The following is a 22,176-nucleotide window of genomic DNA, read 5'->3' as shown; positions in this document are numbered from 1 at the left end:
CCAGAGAGTCTCACATTTGTCCCGGTTAATCTGGGACCCGGAAACTTCCGAATAGCAATTCACCGCCGGCATCACCCATCCCACCTCCTCTTCCTAAGAGGTAAAAATAGAGACATCATCGGCGTACGCTACCACCTTCAGAGATGGCCCCCCCACCGCCAGTTCCATCCCCACCCCCGCCAACGGTCCACGATCTACCCTTCTGATGAAAAGATTGATCGCAAACACGTACAGCAGAGGGCTTAAAGGACATCCCTGGCGGACACCGGAAGCCACCTCAAAAGGACGACCCAGCCAACCATTAACCAACGGGAAACTCTCGGCCCCTTTGTACAAGGTTTTTAGCCAATCTACAAACCTCCCGGGTAGACCATACCACAAGAGGACAGACCACAGGTATTCGTGATTCACTCGGTCAAAAGCCTTAGCCTGATCCAGGGATAACAAAAGCCCCTTTCAAAGACCCGCCCTGCCCCGTGTCACGGCCTCCCGGACACTGAGAACGGCGCTAAAAGCGCTCCACCCGGGAACTGAACAATGCTGGGACCCCGAAAGGAGCTTCGGCGCAAATTTCGCCAGTCTGCAGAAGAGTATCTTTGCCAAAATCTTTCTGTCCACATTGAGGAGCGATATGGGTCTCTAGATCTCAATGCGGGATGGATCCCTACCCTTTGACAGAAGAATCAGGGCGGACTTACCCATTGACCTTGGCAGAGTGCCAGAGGAAAGACACTCATTATAGACCTCGGTCAAGAGAGGAACTAATTGTTCCCTAAAAGTCTTATACCACTCGGATGTTAAGCCATCCGGACCTGGTGATTTTTTCGGCCTAAGCCCATGAATGGCCAGTCTCACTTCCTCTTCCCTCATAGGTTCTGTCAAAATATCAAGAGAGGGGTCCATTCCCGCCACGGTAATCTCCCCAGCCAAGAAATCTGAAAGACTGTCCCAATTTAGTTCTTTCCTACCCAAGAGGGGAGAGTAGACGGACCTGACGACCTCCAGGATCCCTGATTTAGACCTATTCAGGGAGCCTGTACTGTCAATCAGGCCCATCACTAGTTTACTTCTTACTGCCATCTTACAGTTCCCGTAAGGGTCGGGCGAGCGGTATTTCCCGAAATCTCTCTCGGCAACCAAAGAGGCGTACCTATCATACTGACACCTCTTGAGCAAGGATTTTACATGAGAGATATCCTTACGGCTCTCTCCCGTCGACACAAGTCTTTCAAGTTTCTTCCTCAGTTCCTGGTACAGACGGTATCTGTCCCAGCTCCTGAGGTTAGAGAGCTTTCGGAAAAACCTCGCCGTCCTTTTTTTAAACATCTCCCACCACTCCGACTTACTGTTGCACATGTCCACCAAAGGTTCCTGGCTCTGAAGGAAATCCTCCACAACGTCTTTCCTAGAAGGCTTTGCTTCTTCACTCCTCCAAGAGAGACGGGCCACATTCCTACGGCTCCCCCCGGATGTAGGGAGAGACCAAACGGTGTCTCCCGCTCTTTCCTCTCGGAAGGTTCTCAGACCATGTCTCTCTCTCCAAAAAGACAGGTTAACCGGTTCACCCTCCACCTGTATGGAAGTCTCTTTTCCTTTCCTCAAAGCCTCCAAGAGGCGCCGTTGCAAGTTACCATTACCTGATTCCCTGGGCAAAGAGTCACCTGCAGCCACACTAGCATATGTTCTCCTATTTGGACTTACACAATCCCCTGCTTCCCTTGCAACCTGCCTCCCCCATCAGCCTCTTCCTCAGCCTCTTCCTCCTCGACTTCCGTATCTGCTGCATAAGCAGCTACCAATTCCTCATTCATACTCTCACCAGTTATATCTTCATTTGCCTCACCATTCATTTCACTATTTACATCCTTATTTGTAACAATGTTCTCATTCATACTCTCATTTATACTCTCATTTGCGTCTCTTCCTAAGTTACCACTCGCAACATCTTTTACCTTGCTTACAATCTCATCGCTCTTCACTCCCCTCAGACTGGTCGGGTTCCCTAGAGAAGTACTGGCGTCATTGGGGGCAGGGTTTGAAGGGCCCCCCATTTCAGGAACTGCGGAGGACTTCTTATCCCCCACACCCCTCACCCTCTCTGCAGCCCGCACAGTCCCTGAAGATTCTTTAAATTCAGCATCTGCAACCTCCACAGACTTTAATGGTTTCTTTACTGGTTTCTTTATAAACCTTCCAGATTTTGCTCTGGCCCTTTCAACTGTCTTTTCCTGAGCCTTGTCCGCAGCCATTCCATCCTTCACCTTGTCCGCAACACTGTTAGGGGTTTTAGCCCTATCTGGTACTGTGTTCTCCTTTCCACTGCAGGAAAGGGGGACACCTTCTGCCACCATCTCGGATTCATTCTCCCGTGCTGTTTGGCCCGATTCTACTACAAGAACCGGGCTGGGCTCAGCAATGGGTTCAGAAGGCACAAAACGTAATATTTCTTCTTTTATGATCTTTTTCTTTTCTCTTACCACCTCGTCCTCTGGGATCTCCTCGTCACCGAAATACAATTTGCCCACCGGGGATTCCAGCTGCCTGAACTCCACCATTAGTCTCCCCCCAGACCTGCCTTCATCCCCAGAGGATGACATAACTGGTTCAGAGGGGTCCCCTTGGCCACCCGGTAATGAGTCCACCTCTGATTCCACCGCCAACTCCTTCACCTTCCTCTGGCTTCAAGACCGCAGCCCTAACGGACTGGAGCCAGACATGCTTTCAAACCGACAGTCATTTTTGAATTTTTCAATAAACGGCCCTCCATTTTTCACAATAGAGGCCCTCTTTTCCTCCAAAGTCGCAATCTCCTCCAGCTTCTCCAGCCTGGAGGAGAGGACCGCTCTTTTACTTCTTGGTAACAACGTTGTCCTGAACTTTCATATTCTTATACTCCAATTTAAGTCGTTTTAATTGCTTCTTTACCTCCTCATACTGGTTTAAAAAATATGCCACCCTTGATGATTATAATGAGGGGGTTTCAGTGGGGCCCATGACGCCCCAATTAAACAGTCTCCTGGCCTCTCCAGCTGGTACACCAGAGGAGATACCAGGAGAAGAACCAGAAACACCAGCAACAACACTAGGAGCTAAGTCACTGCTAGTTACACCTGAAGCACCCCTTCTGGGCTGAGGCACAGAAACACTACTCCTAGCCTCACATACCTCACCCTTCAGGGTTTCAGGTTATTTTCAGGATGGCCGAGCGGTTGAATTAGAGTGTGAGCTCATTGCTGACACTCCGATTCAAACGGCAGACATGTGTGCAGATGTCCGCCGTTTTAACCCCTTCCATGCTGTATGGAAGAGGTGAAGAGGGAGGGAGCTCCCTCCCTCCCTCTCCCATCGGGGGGCTGCTGTGCCTTTGCAGCCCCCGGACAGGATGGGGTGACAGAGGGAGGGAGTCCTCCTCCCTCCCCTTCCCCGTCTGCTCAGTTGTGGCAGACGGGGAAGGTTCCCATGGCAACAGGACGCCTTCTCAGGCATCCTGCTGTCCATGGTGCTGAACAGATCTGTGCTAAAGGCAGAGATCTGTTCAAAGTGTGAGTGAAATACAGTGCAGTACACTATATAGTGTACTGTACTGTATTATACAGACATCAGACCCACTGGATCTTCAAGAACAAAGTGGGTCTAGGTAAAAAAAAAAAGTGAAAAAAGTGAAAAAAAGTAAAAAAAAACAAAAAACACATTTATCCTGATTAAAAAAAAAAAAAAAAAAAATTCCCTACACATGTTATATATCACCGCGTCCGTAACGACCCAATCTATAAAATGGTTATGTTACATTCCCCATAAAAAATAAAAACTATGATGAAATTTAAATTTTGCTCACCTTACTTCCAAAAAAAGGTAATAAAAGTGATCAAAAAAGTCGTATGTACACCAAAATAGTACCATTCAAACCATCGTCTCATCCCGCAAAAAATCATACCCTACCTAAGATAATCGCCCAAAAACTGAAAAAACTATGGCTCTCAGACTATGGAAACACTAAAACATGATTTTTTTTGCTTTAAAAAAGAAATCATTGTGTAAAACTTACATAAATAAAAAAAAGTATACATATTAGGTATTGCCGCGTCCGTATCGACCGGCTCTATAAAAATATCACATGAACTAACCTGTCAGATGAATGTTGTAAATAACAAAAAATAAAAACGGTGCCAAAACAGCTATTTCTTGTTATCTTGCCTCACAAAAAGTGTAATATAGAGCAACCAAAAATCATATGTACCCTAAACTAGTACCAACAATACTGCCACCCTATCCCGTAGTTTCTAAAATGGGGCCATTTTTTTGGAGTTTCTACTCTAGGGGTGCATCAGGGGGGCTTCAAATAGGACATGGTGTCAAAAAAACCAATCCAGCAAAATCTGCCTTCCAAAAACCGTATGGCATTCCTTTTCTTCTGCGCCCTGCCGTGTGCCCGTACAGTAGTTTATGACCACATATGGGGTGTTTCTGTAAACTACAGAATCAGGGCCATAAATAATGAGTTTTGTTTGGCTGTTAACCCTTGCTTTGTAACTGGAAAAAAATTATTAAAATGGAAAATCTGCCAAAAAAGTGAAATTTTTAAAATGTATCTCTAATTTCCATTAATTCTTGTGGAACACCTAAAGGGTTAACGACGTTTGTAAAATCAGTTTTGAATACCTTGAGGGGTGTAGTTTCTAGAATGGGGTCATTTTTGGGTGGTTTCTATTATGTAAGCCTCGCAAAGTGACTTCAGACCTGAACTGGTCCCTAAAAATTGGGTTTTTGAAAATATCAGAAAAATTTCAAGATTTGCTTCTAAACTTCTAAGCCTTGTAACATCCCCCAAAAAATAAATGGTCATTCTCCAAAATGATCCATACATGAAGTAGACATATGGGGAATGTAAAGTAATAACTATTTTTGGAGGTATTACTATGTATTATAGAAGTAGAGAAACTGAAACTTGGAAATTTTCTATTTTTTACAAATTTTTGGTAAATTTGGTATTTTTTTTATAAATAAAAATGAATTTTTTTGACCCAATTTTAGAAGTGTCATGAAGTACAATATGTGACGAAAAAAAATTATCAGGACGGCCTGGATAAGTCAAAGCGTTTTAAAGTTATCAGCACTTAAAGTGACACTGGTCAGATTTGCAAAAAATGGCCAAGTCCTTAAGGTGAAATAGGGCTGAGTCCTTAAGGGGTTAAGACATAAAAAAAATATACATATGTGCTATCCTTGTAATTGTACTGACCCAGAGAATGAAGAACTTTTTTCCCGCTTCCCACTACATTGTATGCCATAATAAATGGTGGCATTAGAAAGTACAACTTTTCCCGCCAAGAATAAACCCTCATACAGCTATGTGAACAGAAAAATAAAAAGTCATGGCTCAAGGAAGGTAGGGAAGAAAAATGAAAACGAAAAAACCTCCGGCATCCTAAGGTTTAAGGCACCTTACCTGGTGGGAGGTTGCTTAAGCTTAGATTCCTAGTTTACTACCAGAGGTGCATGTTTTCTGTATGACTGCCCGTGTACTTCTGCCTAATAATCGACTCTAATATATCTGCTTTTACAGATGACACAAAACTGTGTAATAAAGTAATAAGGCAATGTACGTAAGTCCACAATATAGAAGATATAGATATAGAGTCCAACTGCTGATCACTATGGTTGACTGGAGTGGTGGTCATAATTCTCTGCCTCCTGGCCTGACCTCAGCCTGTTTCTCGTATTCACCCATTTCCTCCTGCCCTGATGTCAGACTTGTTTCTTGGATATATTTGTACGCAACCTGCCCTTATCTCTGCTCGTCTTCTGACTATGAATATTGCCAGACCCCTCAGTGCTTTTCACCGCAGTCTCTGACCCCTGTGGGCCAGCCACCAACTACACTGGGACTGTCTCAAGAGGTAGCAGCCTGGTGGCTCTCCTGCAGTGAAGATCACATTGCTTTGTATGTGCTAAAGGGTGGAGAGCAGGGAACGTCCAGGATAACGCCCTTAGAAATCGCCCAAAGTCAAACTATTAGATCTGTCTGGTCAAATAACAGGAGCGCAGGGGGAGCACCTTTTTCCTTTCTATTTAGTTGGTACAGTGTGTCCATACCAACTGCCCGTCACAGCTCTCTACAACTCCTTCCTCATCACTCTCTACAACAGGGATCAGCAGTCTTTGGCACTCCAGCTATTCTAAAACGACATCTCCCAGAATCCTCCTTTCACTTCTATGGGAGTTACAAGAACTGCAGAAGTGTGCTTGCTGGTTGTTGAGTTTCACAGCAGCTGAAGTGTCGAAGGTTGCTGAACCCCGCTCTACTTAAACCCCGGATTGGGAGGACTATAGGACTGTATAATGAGCATGCTGTGCTGGGGTCTTCTAGTGGTCAATCTTAGGGGCACAGAAGGGCAGTATGGTGCTCATCTATTGGTGATTTCTCTGCAGATACACAGACTGTGCTGAACCTGATGGAGCACACCTTGGCCCTCGATGACGCTCTACGAGTTAAAGCTGAGAATCTTATCCGCATTTTCCAGAGTAACTTATTCCAGGCTCTGCTGGGTAAGAGAACCAACATCAGGTATTGAGTGCTAGAGATTTGTGTTGGGAGGGGATTTTGGATGGCAGTGATTGCAGGTAACATTGGGAAGGAGATTCATCATTCTGTGGAGGTGTATCAGGGTGTTAGATGTTGGGGGGGGGGCACATGTTTGTTTTAACTTAGTACATGATTCTCCTTTGTGCAGATATTCAGGAATATTACGAGGTGATGCTTACCTGCAACCCACCAGTGTCGTTCAGCAAAATCTCCAGTGACAGAGTGAGTAGACCCTACATTTTCAGAAACTTGGGGCATTTATATTATGTTCTGGGCAGAGGGCAGTCCTCCTCAGATTGCCTGTCCTGTGTTATGTGGCTGGACACCAGTCAGTTCATTGCCAGTAGAACTGTCATTTTTGGTTTTGGATGTGGCGTCTCCACACGTATGACGAGTATTGACCACCATGACTGTATGAATATTGCCACGAATATCACAGTAGAACGTCCTCAACAAAGAATCAGAAGTGACAGCATTTCTGGGATCCCACTAGAGGGGGAGGAGGCATTCTGTAACTTGACTGGAGACCCTTCTGTCTTAAAGACATTTGAGATCCTTCACCTGCAAGAAGCTCCTTAATTCAGAGCGCCTCCTTCCTCATGAGGACAGAACTACAGACTTATTTACTGCCCCATAAACCCTGGTGAGAGAAAACAGTGAACTTCTAGTCTACTGAGAAGACTTAAAGATGACTTGTTTGAGATGGTAGATGTTATTTGTACAGTCAGATTACTCCTTAAGTGCTCTGGGGAGCAGGAGAGTCCTTTCCACTGTCCACCTACCACAGATGAGCGAATGTACCATGTTACCATGTCTGTAGTCACAGAGGAGAGTCCTTTCCCCTGTCTACCTACCACAGATGAGTCCTTGTACCATGTTACCATGTCTGTAGTCACAGAGGAGAGTCCTTTCCCCGTCCACCTACCACAGATGAACAAATGTACCATGTTACCATGTCTGTAGTCACAGAGGAGAGTCCTTTCCCCGTCCACCTACCACAGATGAGTCCTTGCACCATGTCATCATGTCTGTAGTCACAGAGGAGAGTCCTTTCCCCTGTCCACCAACCACAGATGAGTCCTTGCACCATGTCATCATGTCTGTAGTCACAGAGGAGAGTCCTTTCCCCTGTCCACCAACCACAGATGAGTCCTTGTACCAAGTTACCATGTCTGTAGTCACAGAGGAGAGTCCTTTCCCCGTCCACCTACCACAGATGAGTCCTTGTACCATGTCATCATGTCTGTAGTCACAGAGGAGAGACCTTTCCTTTGTCCACCTACTACAGATGAGTCTATGTACCATTTCACCATGTCTGTAGTCACAGAGGAGAGTCCTTTCCCCGTCCACCTACCGCAGATGAGTCCTTGTACCATGTCATCATGTCTGTAGTCACAGAGGAGAGTCCTTTCCCCTGTCCACCAACCACAGATGAGTCCTTGTACCATGTCATCATGTCTGTAGTCATATAGGAGAGTCCTTTCCCCTGTCCACCAACCACAGATGAGTCCTTGTACCAAGTTACCATGTCTGTAGTCACAGAGGAGAGACCTTTCCTCTGTCCACCTACTACAGATGAGTCTATGTACCATTTCACCATGTCTGTAGTCACAGAGGAGAGTCCTTTCCCCGTCCACCTACCACAGATGAACAAATGTACCATGTTACCATGTCTGTAGTCACAGAGGAGAGTCCTTTCCACTGTCCACCAACCACAGATGAGTCCTAAGGCTTGTACCATTTCACCATGTCTGTAGTCACAGAGGAGAGTCCTTTCCCCGTCCACCTACCACAGATGAGTCCTTGTACCAAGTTACCATGTCTGTAGTCACAGAGGAGAGTCCTTTCCACTGTCCACCAACCACAGATGAGTCCTTGTACCAAGTTACCATGTCTGTAGTCACAGAGGAGAGTCCTTTCCCCGTCCACCTACCACAGATGAGTCCTTGTACCATGTCATCATGTCTGTAGTCACAGAGGAGAGACCTTTCCTCTGTCCACCTACTACAGATGAGTCTATGTACCATTTCACCATGTCTGTAGTCACAGAGGAGAGTCCTTTCCCCGTCCACCTACCACAGATGAGTCCTTGTACCAAGTTACCATGTCTGTAGTCACAGAGGAGAGTCCTTTCCACTGTCCACCAACCACAGATGAGTCCTTGTACCATGTTACCATGTCTGTAGTCACAGAGGAGAGTCCTTTCCACTGTCCACCAACCACAGATGAGTCCTAAGGCTTGTACCATGTCACTATGTCTGTAGTCACAGAGGAGAGTCCTTTCTCCGTCCACCTACCACAGATGAGTCCTTGTACCATGTCTGTAGTCACAGAGGAGAGTCCTTTCCTCTGTCCACCTACCACAGATGAGTCCTTGTACCATGTCTGTAGTCACAGAGGAGAGTCCTTTCCTCTGTCCACCTACCACAGATGAGTCCTTGTACCATGTCTGTAGTCACAGAGGAGAGTCCTTTCTCCGTCCACCTACCACAGATGAGTCCTTGTACCATGTTACCATGTCTGTAGTCACAGAGGAGAGTCCTTTCTCCGTCCACCTACCACAGATGAGCGAATGTACCATGTTACCATGTCTGTAGTCACAGAGGAGAGACCTTTCCCTGTCCACCTACCACAGATGAGTCCTTGTACCATGTTACCATGTCTGTAGTCACAGAGGAGAGACCTTTCCCTGTCCACCTCCCACAGATGAGTCCATGTACCATTTCACCATGTCTCTAATCGGGGGGTACTATTTCTCTGAGGGGAGAGAGCGCCTTAATCGGCATGATGAGACTTATAGGCCATACATGCTCCTCTGGAATTCTGGGAAGAAAGGGATGCAAATGAGCTGATAACAAGCTCCGCCTCTCATACCACCAGCGATAGAATAAACCAATGTCTTTAAATAGACCTTGAGACATGACTTGGATATTAGATAAGCCGGCACCTCATCTGCAGACAGCTGTTTCGGGGTGATTGCTTCTCATCAGAGCAGAGAGTACTGGCTTAGCTGGGTGAGAGGCCTAGGCTGTCTCTTCTCTCTCCTCTTTACTTTCACTGTCTCGTCTCCCTCTTGTGTCTCTCTCCTCTATGTCCTTTCTCCCTGCTATGTCTTATAGTCGCATTTGGTTCCTTCTCTCTTTCTATTCTCAGTCAATTCTCTTTCTCCTCTCTGTCTCATTGCTTTCTGTATCTTCTTCGTGCCTCTTTCTCTACCTCTTCTCCCTCTTTGTCTCTTCTGTCTACTCTGTTTCTTAGCCACAGTCGGTGGCGTAACTAGAAATGACTGGGCCCTGCAGCAAGTTTTTTTATTGGGCCCCCCTCCAGAAACTTGGAGACCCCGTCCTCCTGTACGACCCTCACTCCTGTGACTAGTGAAGATCAATCTCTTAGATGAGACCCAGCAGTCGCTCAGTCCGCTTCTTACAGTGTCACTGTATATAAAGTCATTGCATCATATTGTTGAGAGGGCCCTGACAATGTAATCTTATAGTCCTCCTCCTGGGTGGGCCCCTTCTGAGTTCGGGCCCCAAAGCAGCCGCTTCCCCTGTAGCTACGCCCCTGGCCACAGTGTCTTTGTGCATTAGGAGCAGTATCACCTGAGTTCCTTCTGTCTATTTCTTCTCTCCATGTTCCTCTCTCTTGTTTTTCTATCTCCTCCGCGTCTGCCCTCCGCGTCTGCCCTCCGCGTATCTCCTCCGCATATCTCCTCCGCGTCTGTCCTCCGCGTATCTCCTCCGCATATCTCCTCCGCGTCTGTCCTCCGCGTCTGTCCTCCGCGTCTGTCCTCCGCGTCTGTCCTCCGCGTCTGTCCTCCGCGTATCTCCTCCGCGTATCTCCTCCGCGTCTGTCCTCCGCGTCTGTCCTCCGCGTATCTCCTCCGCGTATCTCCTCCGCGTCTGTCCTCCGCGTCTGTCCTCCGCGTCTGTCCTCCGCGTATCTCCTCCGCGTCTGTCCTCCGCGTCTGTCCTCCGCGTCTGTCCTCCGCGTATCTCCTCCGCGTATCTCCTCCGCGTCTGTCCTCCGCGTCTGTCCTCCGCGTCTGTCCTCCGCGTCTGTCCTCCGCGTCTGTCCTCCGCGTATCTCCTCCGCGTATCTCCTCCGCGTATCTCCTCCGCGTATCTCCTCCGCGTATCTCCTCCGCGTATCTCCTCCGCGTATCTCCTCCGCGTATCTCCTCCGCGTATCTCCTCCGCGTATCTCCTCCGCGTCTGTCCTCCGCGTCTGTCCTCCGCGTCTGTCCTCCGCGTCTGTCCTCCGCGTCTGTCCTCCGCGTCTGTCCTCCGCGTCTGTCCTCCGCGTCTGTCCTCCGCGTCTGTCCTCCGCGTCTGTCCTCCGCGTCTGTCCTCCGCGTCTGTCCTCCGCGTCTGTCCTCCGCGTCTGTCCTCCGCGTCTGTCCTCCGCGTCTCTCCTCCGCGTCTCTCCTCCGCGTCTCTCCTCCGCGTCTCTCCTCCGCGTCTCTCCTCCGCGTCTCTCCTCCGCGTATCTCCTCCGCGTCTGTCCTCCGCGTATCTCCTCCGTGTCTGTCCTCCGCGTATCTCCTCCGTGTCTGTCCTCCGCGTATCTCCTCCGTGTCTGTCCTCCCCGTATCTCCTCCGTGTCTGTCCTCCGCGTATCTCCTCCGTGTCTGTCCTCCGCGTATCTCCTCCGTGTCTGTCCTCCGTGTATCTCCTCCGTGTCTGTCCTCCGCGTATCTCCTCCGTGTCTGTCCTCCGCGTATCTCCTCCGTGTCTGTCCTCCGCGTATCTCCTCCGTGTCTGTCCTCCGCGTCTGTCCTCCGCGTCTGTCCTCCGCGTATCTCCTCCGCGCCTGTCCTCCGCGCCTGTCCTCCGCGTCTGTCCTCCGCGCCTGTCCTCCGCGTCTGTCCTCCGCGTCTGTCCTCCGCGTCTGTCCTCCGCGTCTGTCCTCCGCGTCTGTCCTCCGCGTCTGTCCTCCGCGTCTGTCCTCCGCGTCTGTCCTCCGCGTCTGTCCTCCGCGTCTGTCCTCCGCGTCTGTCCTCCGCGTCTGTCCTCCGCGTCTGTCCTCCGCGTCTGTCCTCCGCGTCTGTCCTCCGCGTCTGTCCTCCGCGTCTGTCCTCCGCGTCTGTCCTCCGCGTCTGTCCTCCGCGTCTGTCCTCCGCGTCTGTCCTCCGCGTCTGTCCTCCGCGTATCTCCTCCGCGTATCTCCTCCGCGTATCTCCTCCGCGTCTGTCCTCCGCGTCTGTCCTCCGCGTCTGTCCTCCGCGTATCTCCTCCGCGTCTGTCCTCCGCGTATCTCCTCCGCGTCTGTCCTCCGCGTATCTCCTCCGCGTCTGTCCTCCGCGTATCTCCTCCGCGTCTGTCCTCCGCGTATCTCCTCCGCGTCTGTCCTCCGCGTATCTCCTCCGCGTCTGTCCTCCGCGTCTGTCCTCCGCGTCTGTCCTCCGCGTATCTCCTCCGCGTATCTCCTCCGCGTATCTCCTCCGCGTCTCTCCTCCGCGTCTCTCCTCCGCGTCTCTCCTCCGCGTCTCTCCTCCGCGTCTCTCCTCCGCGTCTCTCCTCCGCGTCTCTCCTCCGCGTCTGTCCTCCGCGTCTGTCCTCCGCGTATCTCCTCCGCGTCTGTCCTCCGCGTATCTCCTCCGCGTCTGTCCTCCGCGTATCTCCTCCGCGTCTGTCCTCCGCGTATCTCCTCCGCGTCTGTCCTCCGCGTATCTCCTCCGCGTCTGTCCTCCGCGTATCTCCTCCGCGTCTGTCCTCCGCGTATCTCCTCCGCGTCTGTCCTCCGCGTATCTCCTCCGCGTCTGTGTCTGTCCTCCGCGTATCTCCTCCGTGTCTGTCCTCCGCGTCTCTTCACTTTCTGTGTCTGTCCTCCGCGTCTCTTCACTTTCTGTGTCTGTCCTCCGCGTCTCTTCACTTTCTGTGTCTGTCCTCCGCGTCTCTTCACTTTCTGTGTCTGTCCTCCGCGTCTCTTCACTTTCTGTGTCCCTTCTCCCTCCTCTGTCTCTTAGTCATAGTCATAGTGTCTGTGAGTAAGAGCAGCATTGTGTGGGTTCTTTCTCCTCTATTTTCTATCTTCTCTCCTCTGTGTCTCTTCTCTCTCTCTCTCTCCTCTGTCTCTTCTCTCTCTCTCCTCTGTGTCTCTTCTCTCTCTCGTCTGTGTCTCTTCTCTCTCTCGTCTGTGTCTCTTCTCTCTCTCGTCTGTGTCTCTTCTCTCTCTCGTCTGTGTCTCTTCTCTCTCTCGTCTGTGTCTCTTCTCTCTCTCGTCTGTGTCTCTTCTCTCTCTCGTCTGTGTCTCTTCTCTCTCTCGTCTGTGTCTCTTCTCTCTCTCGTCTGTGTCTCTTCTCTCTCTCGTCTGTGTCTCTTCTCTCTCTCGTCTGTGTCTCTTCTCTCTCTCGTCTGTGTCTCTTCTCCCTCCTCTGTCTCTTCTCCCTCCTCTGTCTCTTCTCCCTCCTCTGTCTCTTCTCTCTCCTCTCTGTCTCTTCTCTCTCCTCTCTGTCTCTTCTCTCTCCTCTCTGTCTCTTCTCTCTCCTCTCTGTCTCTTCTCTCTCCTCTCTGTCTCTTCTCCCTCCTCTGTCTCTCCTCTGTCTCTCCTCTGTCTCTCCTCTCTGTCTCTTCTCCCTCCTCTCTGTCTCTTTTCCCTCCTCTGTCTCTTTTCCCTCCTCTGTCTCTTTTCCCTCCTCTGTCTCTTCTCTCTCCTCTCTGTCTCTTCTCTCTCCTCTGTCTCTTCTCCCTCCTCTGTCTCTTCTCTCTCCTCTCTGTCTCTTCTCCCTCCTCTGTCTCTTCTCCCTGTCTCTTCTCCCTCCTCTGTCTCTTCTCCCTGTCTCTTCTCCCTCCTCTGTCTCTTCTCCCTGTCTCTTCTCCCTCCTCTGTCTCTTCTCCCTCCTCTGTCTCTTCTCCCTCCTCTGTCTCTTCTCCCTGTCTCTTCTCCCTCCTGTCTCTTCTCCCTCCTCTGTCTCTTCTCTCAGTCTCTTCTCCCTCCTCTGTCTCTTCTCTCAGTCTCTTCTCCCTCCTCTGTCAGTCTCTTCTCCCTCCACTGTCTCTTCTCCCTCCACTGTCTCTTCTCCCTCCACTGTCTCTTCTCCCTCCTCTGTCAGTCTCTTCTCCCTCCTCTGTCAGTCTCTTCTCCCTCCTCTGTCAGTCTCTTCTCCCTCCTCTGTCAGTCTCTTCTCCCTCCTCTGTCAGTCTCCTCTGTCTCTCCTCTGTCTCTTCTCCCTCCTCTGTCTCTTCTCCCTCCTCTGTCTCTTCTCCCTCCTCTGTCTCTTCTCCCTCCTCTGTCTCTTCTCCCTCCTCTGTCTCTTTTCCCTCCTCTGTCAGTCTCTTCTCCCTCCTCTGTCTCTCCTCTGTCTCTTCTCCCTCCTCTGTCTCTCCTCTGTCTCTTCTCTCTCCTCTGTCTCTTCTCCCTCCTCTGTCTCTTCTCCCTCCTCTGTCTCTCCTCTCTGTCTCTTCTCCCTCCTCTGTCTCTTCTCCCTCCTCTGTCAGTCTCTTCTCCCTCCTCTGTCTCTCCTCTCAGTCTCTCCTCTGTCTCTTCTCCCTCCTCTGTCTCTTCTCCCTCCACTGTCTCTTTTCCCTCCTCTGTCAGTCTCTTCTCCCTCCTCTGTCTCTTCTCCCTCCTCTGTCTCTTCTCCCTCCTCTGTCTCTTCTCCCTCCTCTGTCTCTCCTCTGTCTCTTCTCTCTGTCTCTCCTCTGTCTCTCCTCTCTGTCTCTTCTCCCTCCTCTGTCTCTTCTCCATCCTCTGTCTCTCCTCTCTGTCTCTCCTCTCTGTCTCTTCTCCCTCCTCTGTCTCTTCTCCCTCCTCTGTCTCTTCTCCCTCCTCTGTCTCTTCTCTCTGTCTCTCCTCTCTGTCTCTTCTCCCTCCTCTGTCAGTCTCTTCTCCCTCCTCTGTCTCTCCTCTCAGTCTCTCCTCTGTCTCTTCTCCCTCCTCTGTCTCTTCTCCCTCCTCTGTCTCTCCTCTCTGTCTCTTCTCCCTCCTCTGTCAGTCTCTTCTCCCTCCTCTGTCTCTCCTCTCAGTCTCTCCTCTGTCTCTTCTCCCTCCTCTGTCTCTTAGTCACAGTGTCTTCAGTGAGTAAGAGCAGTATCGCGTGGGTTCCTTCTCTGTCTCTCTCTCCACCCCCATCTCTCTCTCTCGCTCTCTGTTCAGCTGTCTCTCCTCCCTCTTCCCCTGCAGAAGGCTGCAGGCTGCTTTCTTCCACACAGACCCTCTCTCCTCTCTCTCTCCCTCTGTCTCTCCCCGTCCTCACCCTGTTTTCCCTTCCCCTCTCTCTATCCTCCCACACCGGACGGACGGACAGACAGGAGGCCGGGTGTGGGGGGAGGGAGGGGTGTTCCTGCAGTGATTTTGGATGTGGTTAAGCAGCGGAGGTGACCATGGATTGCCTGTGTATTGTCACCACTAAGGTAAGACCCCCGGGCAGCCCCCCGGCCCACCGCACTGAGTGTATGGATGCATGGAGAGATGATGGCAGCTCCCTGTGTCCAGAGAGATGCTGCATGCTCCCACAGTCATGGAGAGCGGTCCCTGTATGTCTATGGGGGAGATGCTGAATATCCAGTATCAGATGGAATAGGACAGGCCGCTGGCCGTGGTGCTGATCCTGAGCCTCCTCCAGCCTCTCTGCACCGCCAGGGTATGGACACCAGCCGTACAGCAACCTCATGGCAGATGTCTGACCTGTGTCCACCTCCGCTATATACCTGTATACTGACTCCATGTACATATGTATGACCTGTGACCACCTCCGCTATATACCTGTATACTGACTCCATGTACATATGTGTGACCTGTGTCCACCGCTATATACCTGTATACTGACTCAGTGTACATATGTATGACCTGTGTCCACCTCTATATACCTGTATACTGACTCCATGTACAGATGTATGACCTGTGTCCACCTCCGCTATATACCTGTATACTGACTCCATGTACAGATATATGACCTGTGACCACCTCCGCTATATACCTGTATACTGACTCCATGTACATATGTATGACCTGTGTCCACCGCTATATACCTGTATACTGACTCCGTGTACAGATGTATGACCTGTGTCCACCTCCGCTATATACCTGTATACTGACTCCATGTACATATGTATGACCTGTGTCCACCGCTATATACCTGTATACTGACTCCGTGTACAGATGTATGACCTGTGTCCACCGCTATATACCTGTATACTGACTCCATGTACAGATATATGACCTGTGTCCACCGCTATATACCTGTATACTGACTCCATGTACAGATGTATGACCTGTGTCCACCGCTATATACCTGTATACTGACTCCATGTACATATGTATGACCTGTGTCCACCGCTATATACCTGTATACTGACTCCATGTACAGATGTATGACCTGTGTCCACCGCTATATACCTGTATACTGACTCCATGTACAGATGTATGACCTGTGTCCACCGCTATATACCTGTATACTGACTCCATGTACAGATGTATGACCTGTGTCCACCGCTATATACCTGTATACTGACTCCATGTACAGATGTATGACCTGTGTCCACCGCTATATACCTGTATACTGACTCCATGTACAGATGTATGACCTGTGTCCACCGCTATATACCTGTATACTGACTCCGTACACATATGTATGACCTGTGTCCACCGCTATATACCTGTATACTGACTCCATGTACAGATGTATGACCTGTGTCCACCGCTATATACCTGTATACTGACTCCATGTACAGATGTATGACCTGTGTCCACCGCTATATACCTGTATACTGACTCCATGTACAGATGTGTGACCTGTGTCCACCGCTATATACCTGTATACTGACTCCATGTACATATGTGTGACCTGTGTCCACCGCTATATACCTGTATACTGACTCCATGTACAGATATATGACCTGTGTCCACCGCTATATACCTGTATACGGACTCCATGTACATATGTGTGACCTGTGTCCACCGCTGTATACCTGTATACTGACTCCATGTACATATGTGTGACCTGTGTCCACCGCTATATACCTGTATACTGACTCCGTGTACATATGTGTGACCTGTGTCCACCGCTGTATACCTGTATACTGACTCCATGTACATATGTGTGACCTGTGTCCACCGCTATATACCTGTATACTGACTCCGTGTACAGATGTATGACCTGTGTCCACCTCCGCTATATACCTGTATACTGACTCCATGTACATATGTATGACCTGTGTCCACCGCTATATACCTGTATACTGACTCCGTGTACAGATATATGACCTGTGTCCACCGCTATATACCTGTATACTGACTCCATGTACAGATGTATGACCTGTGTCCACCGCTATATACCTGTATACTGACTCCATGTACATATGTCTGACCTGTGTCCACCGCTATATACCTGTATACTGACTCCGTGTACAGATGTATGACCTGTGTCCACCGCTATATACCTGTATACTGACTCCGTGTACAGATGTATGACCTGTGTCCACCGCTATATACCTGTATACTGACTCCGTGTACAGATGTATGACCTGTGTCCACCGCTATATACCTGTATACTGACTCCGTGTACAGATGTATGACCTGTGTCCACCGCTATATACCTGTATACTGACTCCATGTACAGATGTATGACCTGTGTCCACCGCTATATACCTGTATACTGACTCCATGTACAGATGTATGACCTGTGTCCACCGCTATATACCTGTATACTGACTCCATGTACATATGTGTGACCTGTGTCCACCGCTGTATACCTGTATACTGACTCCATGTACATATGTGTGACCTGTGTCCACCGCTATATACCTGTATACTGACTCCATGTACAGATGTGTGACCTGTGTCCACCGCTATATACCTGTATACTGACTCCATGTACAGATGTATGACCTGTGTCCACCGCTATATACCTGTATACTGACTCCATGTACATATGTCTGACCTGTGTCCACCGCTATATACCTGTATACTGACTCCATGTACATATGTCTGACCTGTGTCCACCGCTATATACCTGTATACTGACTCCATGTACATATGTGTGACCTGTGTCCACCGCTATATACCTGTATACTGACTCCATGTACAGATATATGACCTGTGTCCACCGCTATATACCTGTATACTGACTCCGTGTACAGATGTATGACCTGTGTCCACCGCTATATACCTGTATACTGACTCCGTGTACAGATGTATGACCTGTGACCACCGCTATATACCTGTATACTGACTCCGTGTACATATGTATGACCTGTGTCCACCGCTATATACCTGTATACTGACTCCGTGTACATATGTATGACCTGTGTCCACCGCTATATACCTGTATACTGACTCCGTGTACATATGTATGACCTGTGTCCACCGCTATATACCTGTATACTGACTCCGTACACATATGTATGACCTGTGTCCACCGCTATATACCTGTATACTGACTCCATGTACATATGTATGACCTGTGTCCACCGCTATATACCTGTATACTGACTCCATGTACAGATGTATGACCTGTGTCCACCGCTATATACCTGTATACTGACTCCATGTACATATGTCTGACCTGTGTCCACCGCTATATACCTGTATACTGACTCCATGTACAGATGTATGACCTGTGTCCACCTCCGCTATATACCTGTATACTGACTCCGTGTACAGATGTATGACCTGTGTCCACCGCTATATACCTGTATACTGACTCAGTGTACATATGTATGACCTGTGTCCACCGCTATATACCTGTATACTGACTCCGTGTACAGATGTATGACCTGTGTCCACCGCTATATACCTGTATACTGACTCCATGTACAGATGTATGACCTGTGTCCACCGCTATATACCTGTATACTGACTCCATGTACATATGTGTGACCTGTGTCCACCGCTGTATACCTGTATACTGACTCCATGTACATATGTATGACCTGTGTCCACCGCTATATACCTGTATACTGACTCCGTGTACAGATGTATGACCTGTGACCACCACTATATACCTGTGTACTGACTCCGTGTACAGATGTATGACCTGTGTCCACCGCTATATACCTGTATACTGACTCCGTGTACAGATGTATGACCTGTGTCCACCGCTATATACCTGTATACTGACTCCATGTACATATATATGACCTGTGTCCACCGCTATATACCTGTATACGGACTCCATGTACATATAGAGTACAGTGTACGCTGTAAAGGACTGTTATAGGATCAATGTCTGTGTTATAGGACTGTTATATAGTCAGTATAAGGTGTATAGGACTATTATAGGGTTAGTATATGGTGTATATGACTGTTACAGGGTCAGTATGTGGTGTACAGGACTGTTATAGGGTCAGTATATATGATGTATAGGACTGTTATAGGGTCAGTATATGGTGTATAGGACTGTTATAGGTTCAGTATATGGTGTATATGACTGTTACAGGGTCAGTATGTGGTGTACAGGACTGTTATAGGGTCAGTATATATGATGTATAGGACTGTTATAGGGTCAGTATATGGTGTATAGGACTGTTATAGGGTCAGTATATGGTGTATAGGACTGTTATAGGGTCAGTATATGGTGTATAGGACTGTTATAGGGTCAGTATATGGTGTATAGGACTGTTATAGGGTCAGTATATGGTGTATAGGACTGGTATAGGGTCAGTATATGGTGTATAGGACTGTTATAGGGTCAGTATGTGGTGTACAGGACTGGTATAGGGTCAGTATATATGATGTATAGGACTGTTATAGGGTCAGTATATGGTGTATAGGACTGTTATAGGGTCAGTATGTGGTGTATAGGACTGTTATAGGGTCAGTATATGGTGTATAGGACTGTTATAGGGTCAGTATATGGTGTATAGGACTGTTATAGGATCAGTATATGGTGTATAGGATGTTATAGGGTCAGTATATGGTGTATAGGACTGTTGTAGGGTCAGTATATGGTGTATAGGACTGTTATAGGGTCAGTATATGGTGTATAGGACTGGTATAGGGTCAGTATATGGTGTATAGGACTGTTATAGGATCAGTATATGGTGTATAGGACTGTTATAGGATCAGTATATGGTGTATAGGATGTTATAGGGTTAGTATATGGTGTATAGGACTGTTACAGGGTCAGTATATGGTGTATAGGACTGTTATAGGGTCAGTATATGGTGTATAGGACTCTTATAGGGTCAGTATAAGGTGTATAGGACTATTATAGGGTCAGTATATGGTGTATAGGACTGGTATAGGGTCAGTATATATGATGTATAGGACTGTTATAGGGTCAGTATAAGGTGTATAGGACTGTTATAGGGTCAGTATAAGGTGTATAGGACTTTTATAGGGTCAGTATAAGGTGTATAGGACTGTTATAGGGTCAGTATATGGTGTATAGGACTGTTATAGGGTCAGTATATGGTGTATAGGACTGTTATAGGGTCAGTATATGGTGTATAGGACTGTTATAGGGTCAGTATATGGTGTATAGGACTGGTATAGGGTCAGTATATGGTGTATAGGACTGTTATAGGGTCAGTATAAGGTGTATAGGATTGTTATATGGTCAGTTTCTATATTTGACTGTTATAAGGTCGGTTTATGATGTATAGGACTGTTATAGGGTCAGTATATGGTATATAGGATGTTATAGGGTCAGTATATGGTGTATAGGACTGTTATAGGGTCAGTATATGGTATATAGGATGTTATAGGGTCAGTATATGGTGTATAGGACTGTTATAGGGTCAGTATATGGTGTATAGGACTGGTATAGGGTCAGTATATGGTGTATAGGACTGTTATAGGATCAGTATATGGTGTATAGGATGTTATAGGGTCAGTATATGGTGTATAGGACAGTTATAGGGTCAGTATATGGTGTATAGGACTGTTATAGGGTCAGTATATGGTGTATAGGACTGTTTTAGGGTCAGTATATAGCATAAGATGTTATAGGGTCAGTATGTGGTGTACATGACTGGTATAGGGTCAGTATATATGATGTATAGGACTGTTATAGGGTCAGTATATGGTGTATAGGACTGTTATAGGGTCAGTATGTGGTGTATAGGACTGTTATAGGGTCAGTATATGGTGTATAGGACTGTTATAGGGTCAGTATATGGTGTATAGGACTGTTATAGGGTCAGTATATGGTGTATAGGACTGTTATAGGGTCAGTATATGGTGTATAGGACTGTTATAGGGTCAGTATATGGTGTATAGGACTGTTATAGGGTCAGTATATGGTGTATAGGACTGGTATAGGGTCAGTATATGGTGTATAGGACTGGTATAGGGTCAGTATATGGTGTATAGGACTGTTATAGGATCAGTATATGGTGTATAGGACTGTTATAGGATCAGTATATGGTGTATAGGATGTTATAGGGTTAGTATATGGTGTATAGGACTGTTACAGGGTCAGTATATGGTGTATAGGACTGTTATAGGGTCAGTATATGGTGTATAGGACTCTTATAGGGTCAGTATAAGGTGTATAGGACTATTATAGGGTTAGTATATGGTGTATAGGACTGTTATAGGATCAGTATATGGTGTATAGGACTGTTATAGGATCAGTATATGGTGTATAGGATGTTATAGGGTTAGTATATGGTGTATAGGACTGTTACAGGGTCAGTATATGGTGTATAGGACTGTTATAGGGTCAGTATATGGTGTATAGGACTCTTATAGGGTCAGTATAAGGTGTATAGGACTATTATAGGGTTAGTATATGGTGTATAGGACTGTTACAGGGTCAGTATATGGTGTATAGGATGTTATAGGGTCAGTATATGGTGTATAGGATTGTTATATGGTGAGTATCTGTAACGGACCGTTTCAGCAGACAAGGGGTTAAAATCCGTTTAGGCGATATGCCCCTTTTCTGAGAGACAGGCTCAGCTACTGCAGGAGACCAACCTCCCGAACTGGATACAAAATAGCACTCCAAACTGGAACCTCACGAATAGCTGCTAGCAGACGAACAGGAATCAGCTTACACTCCTGGCAATCAGTCTCTAACAGCATACAGCGGATCCCCCCAATAACGAGACAAGGCTCCGTGTTGAGGGTCAAGCAGTGGTCTGACTGTACTTCACGTACAGCCTCTTTTATTCATAAACCACAAACATAGTACTGCCCACAGGGGTTTGAAATATAACCAATCAGTAATTTACAACACATACAATGATACAACATATCCCCACAATGCATCATGGTTTCCTCCCCTCTGTCCCGGAGACAACCGAGGGGCAATCCAATTATCTCTCAGGACAAAGAGAAATCACCAATACACATGTGCAGACAACAGGACAGACATCACCATTTAAACACACAATGGGACAATGGCACAATAGAAACACACCCAGCATATTCCTCCCAAGCTGACAAGTTACACTTATTATAAATTGTTACAACTTTGTGAGTTTACATTGGCCATACATATAACTTACATCAATTTAAACAGTATAACTTGGGGACAAACCTATCCAAAATTCACTGGAATAGGTTCAGGGGTTTAAAAGTTAGTATATGGGCCATAATCCAGGGGCAAGAGGCTGATACACAGGCCTCTCCATAACCCAGTGGCGAGGTTGGTTTCGCCACAGTATCTATATATGACTGTTATAGGGTCGGTATATGGTGTATAG

General features: G+C 47.8%; 1 protein-coding gene across 1 annotated transcript in view; it reads left to right on the top strand.

The window, feature by feature from the left end:
* Nucleotides 1–6,477: 6,477 nt before the first annotated feature.
* DLG4 (discs large MAGUK scaffold protein 4) overlaps nucleotides 6,478–22,176 on the top strand; it is a 194,923-nt gene continuing 179,224 nt past the window's right edge. Inside the window, exons 1-2 of the mRNA XM_040415427.1 lie at nucleotides 6,478–6,546; nucleotides 6,732–6,805. Of these exons, the coding sequence (XP_040271361.1) occupies nucleotides 6,755–6,805 (51 nt within the window). The 5' untranslated portion in view covers nucleotides 6,478–6,546; nucleotides 6,732–6,754. The remainder of the gene's footprint in view (nucleotides 6,547–6,731; nucleotides 6,806–22,176) is intronic.

This window comes from Bufo bufo, chromosome 1 (assembly GCF_905171765.1).
Source record: "Bufo bufo chromosome 1, aBufBuf1.1, whole genome shotgun sequence".
In the NCBI taxonomy this organism is placed as follows: domain Eukaryota; kingdom Metazoa; phylum Chordata; class Amphibia; order Anura; family Bufonidae; genus Bufo; species Bufo bufo.
The sequence above is the reverse complement of the archived record's forward strand: the minus strand, read 5'-3'. Positions and strand labels throughout refer to the sequence as shown.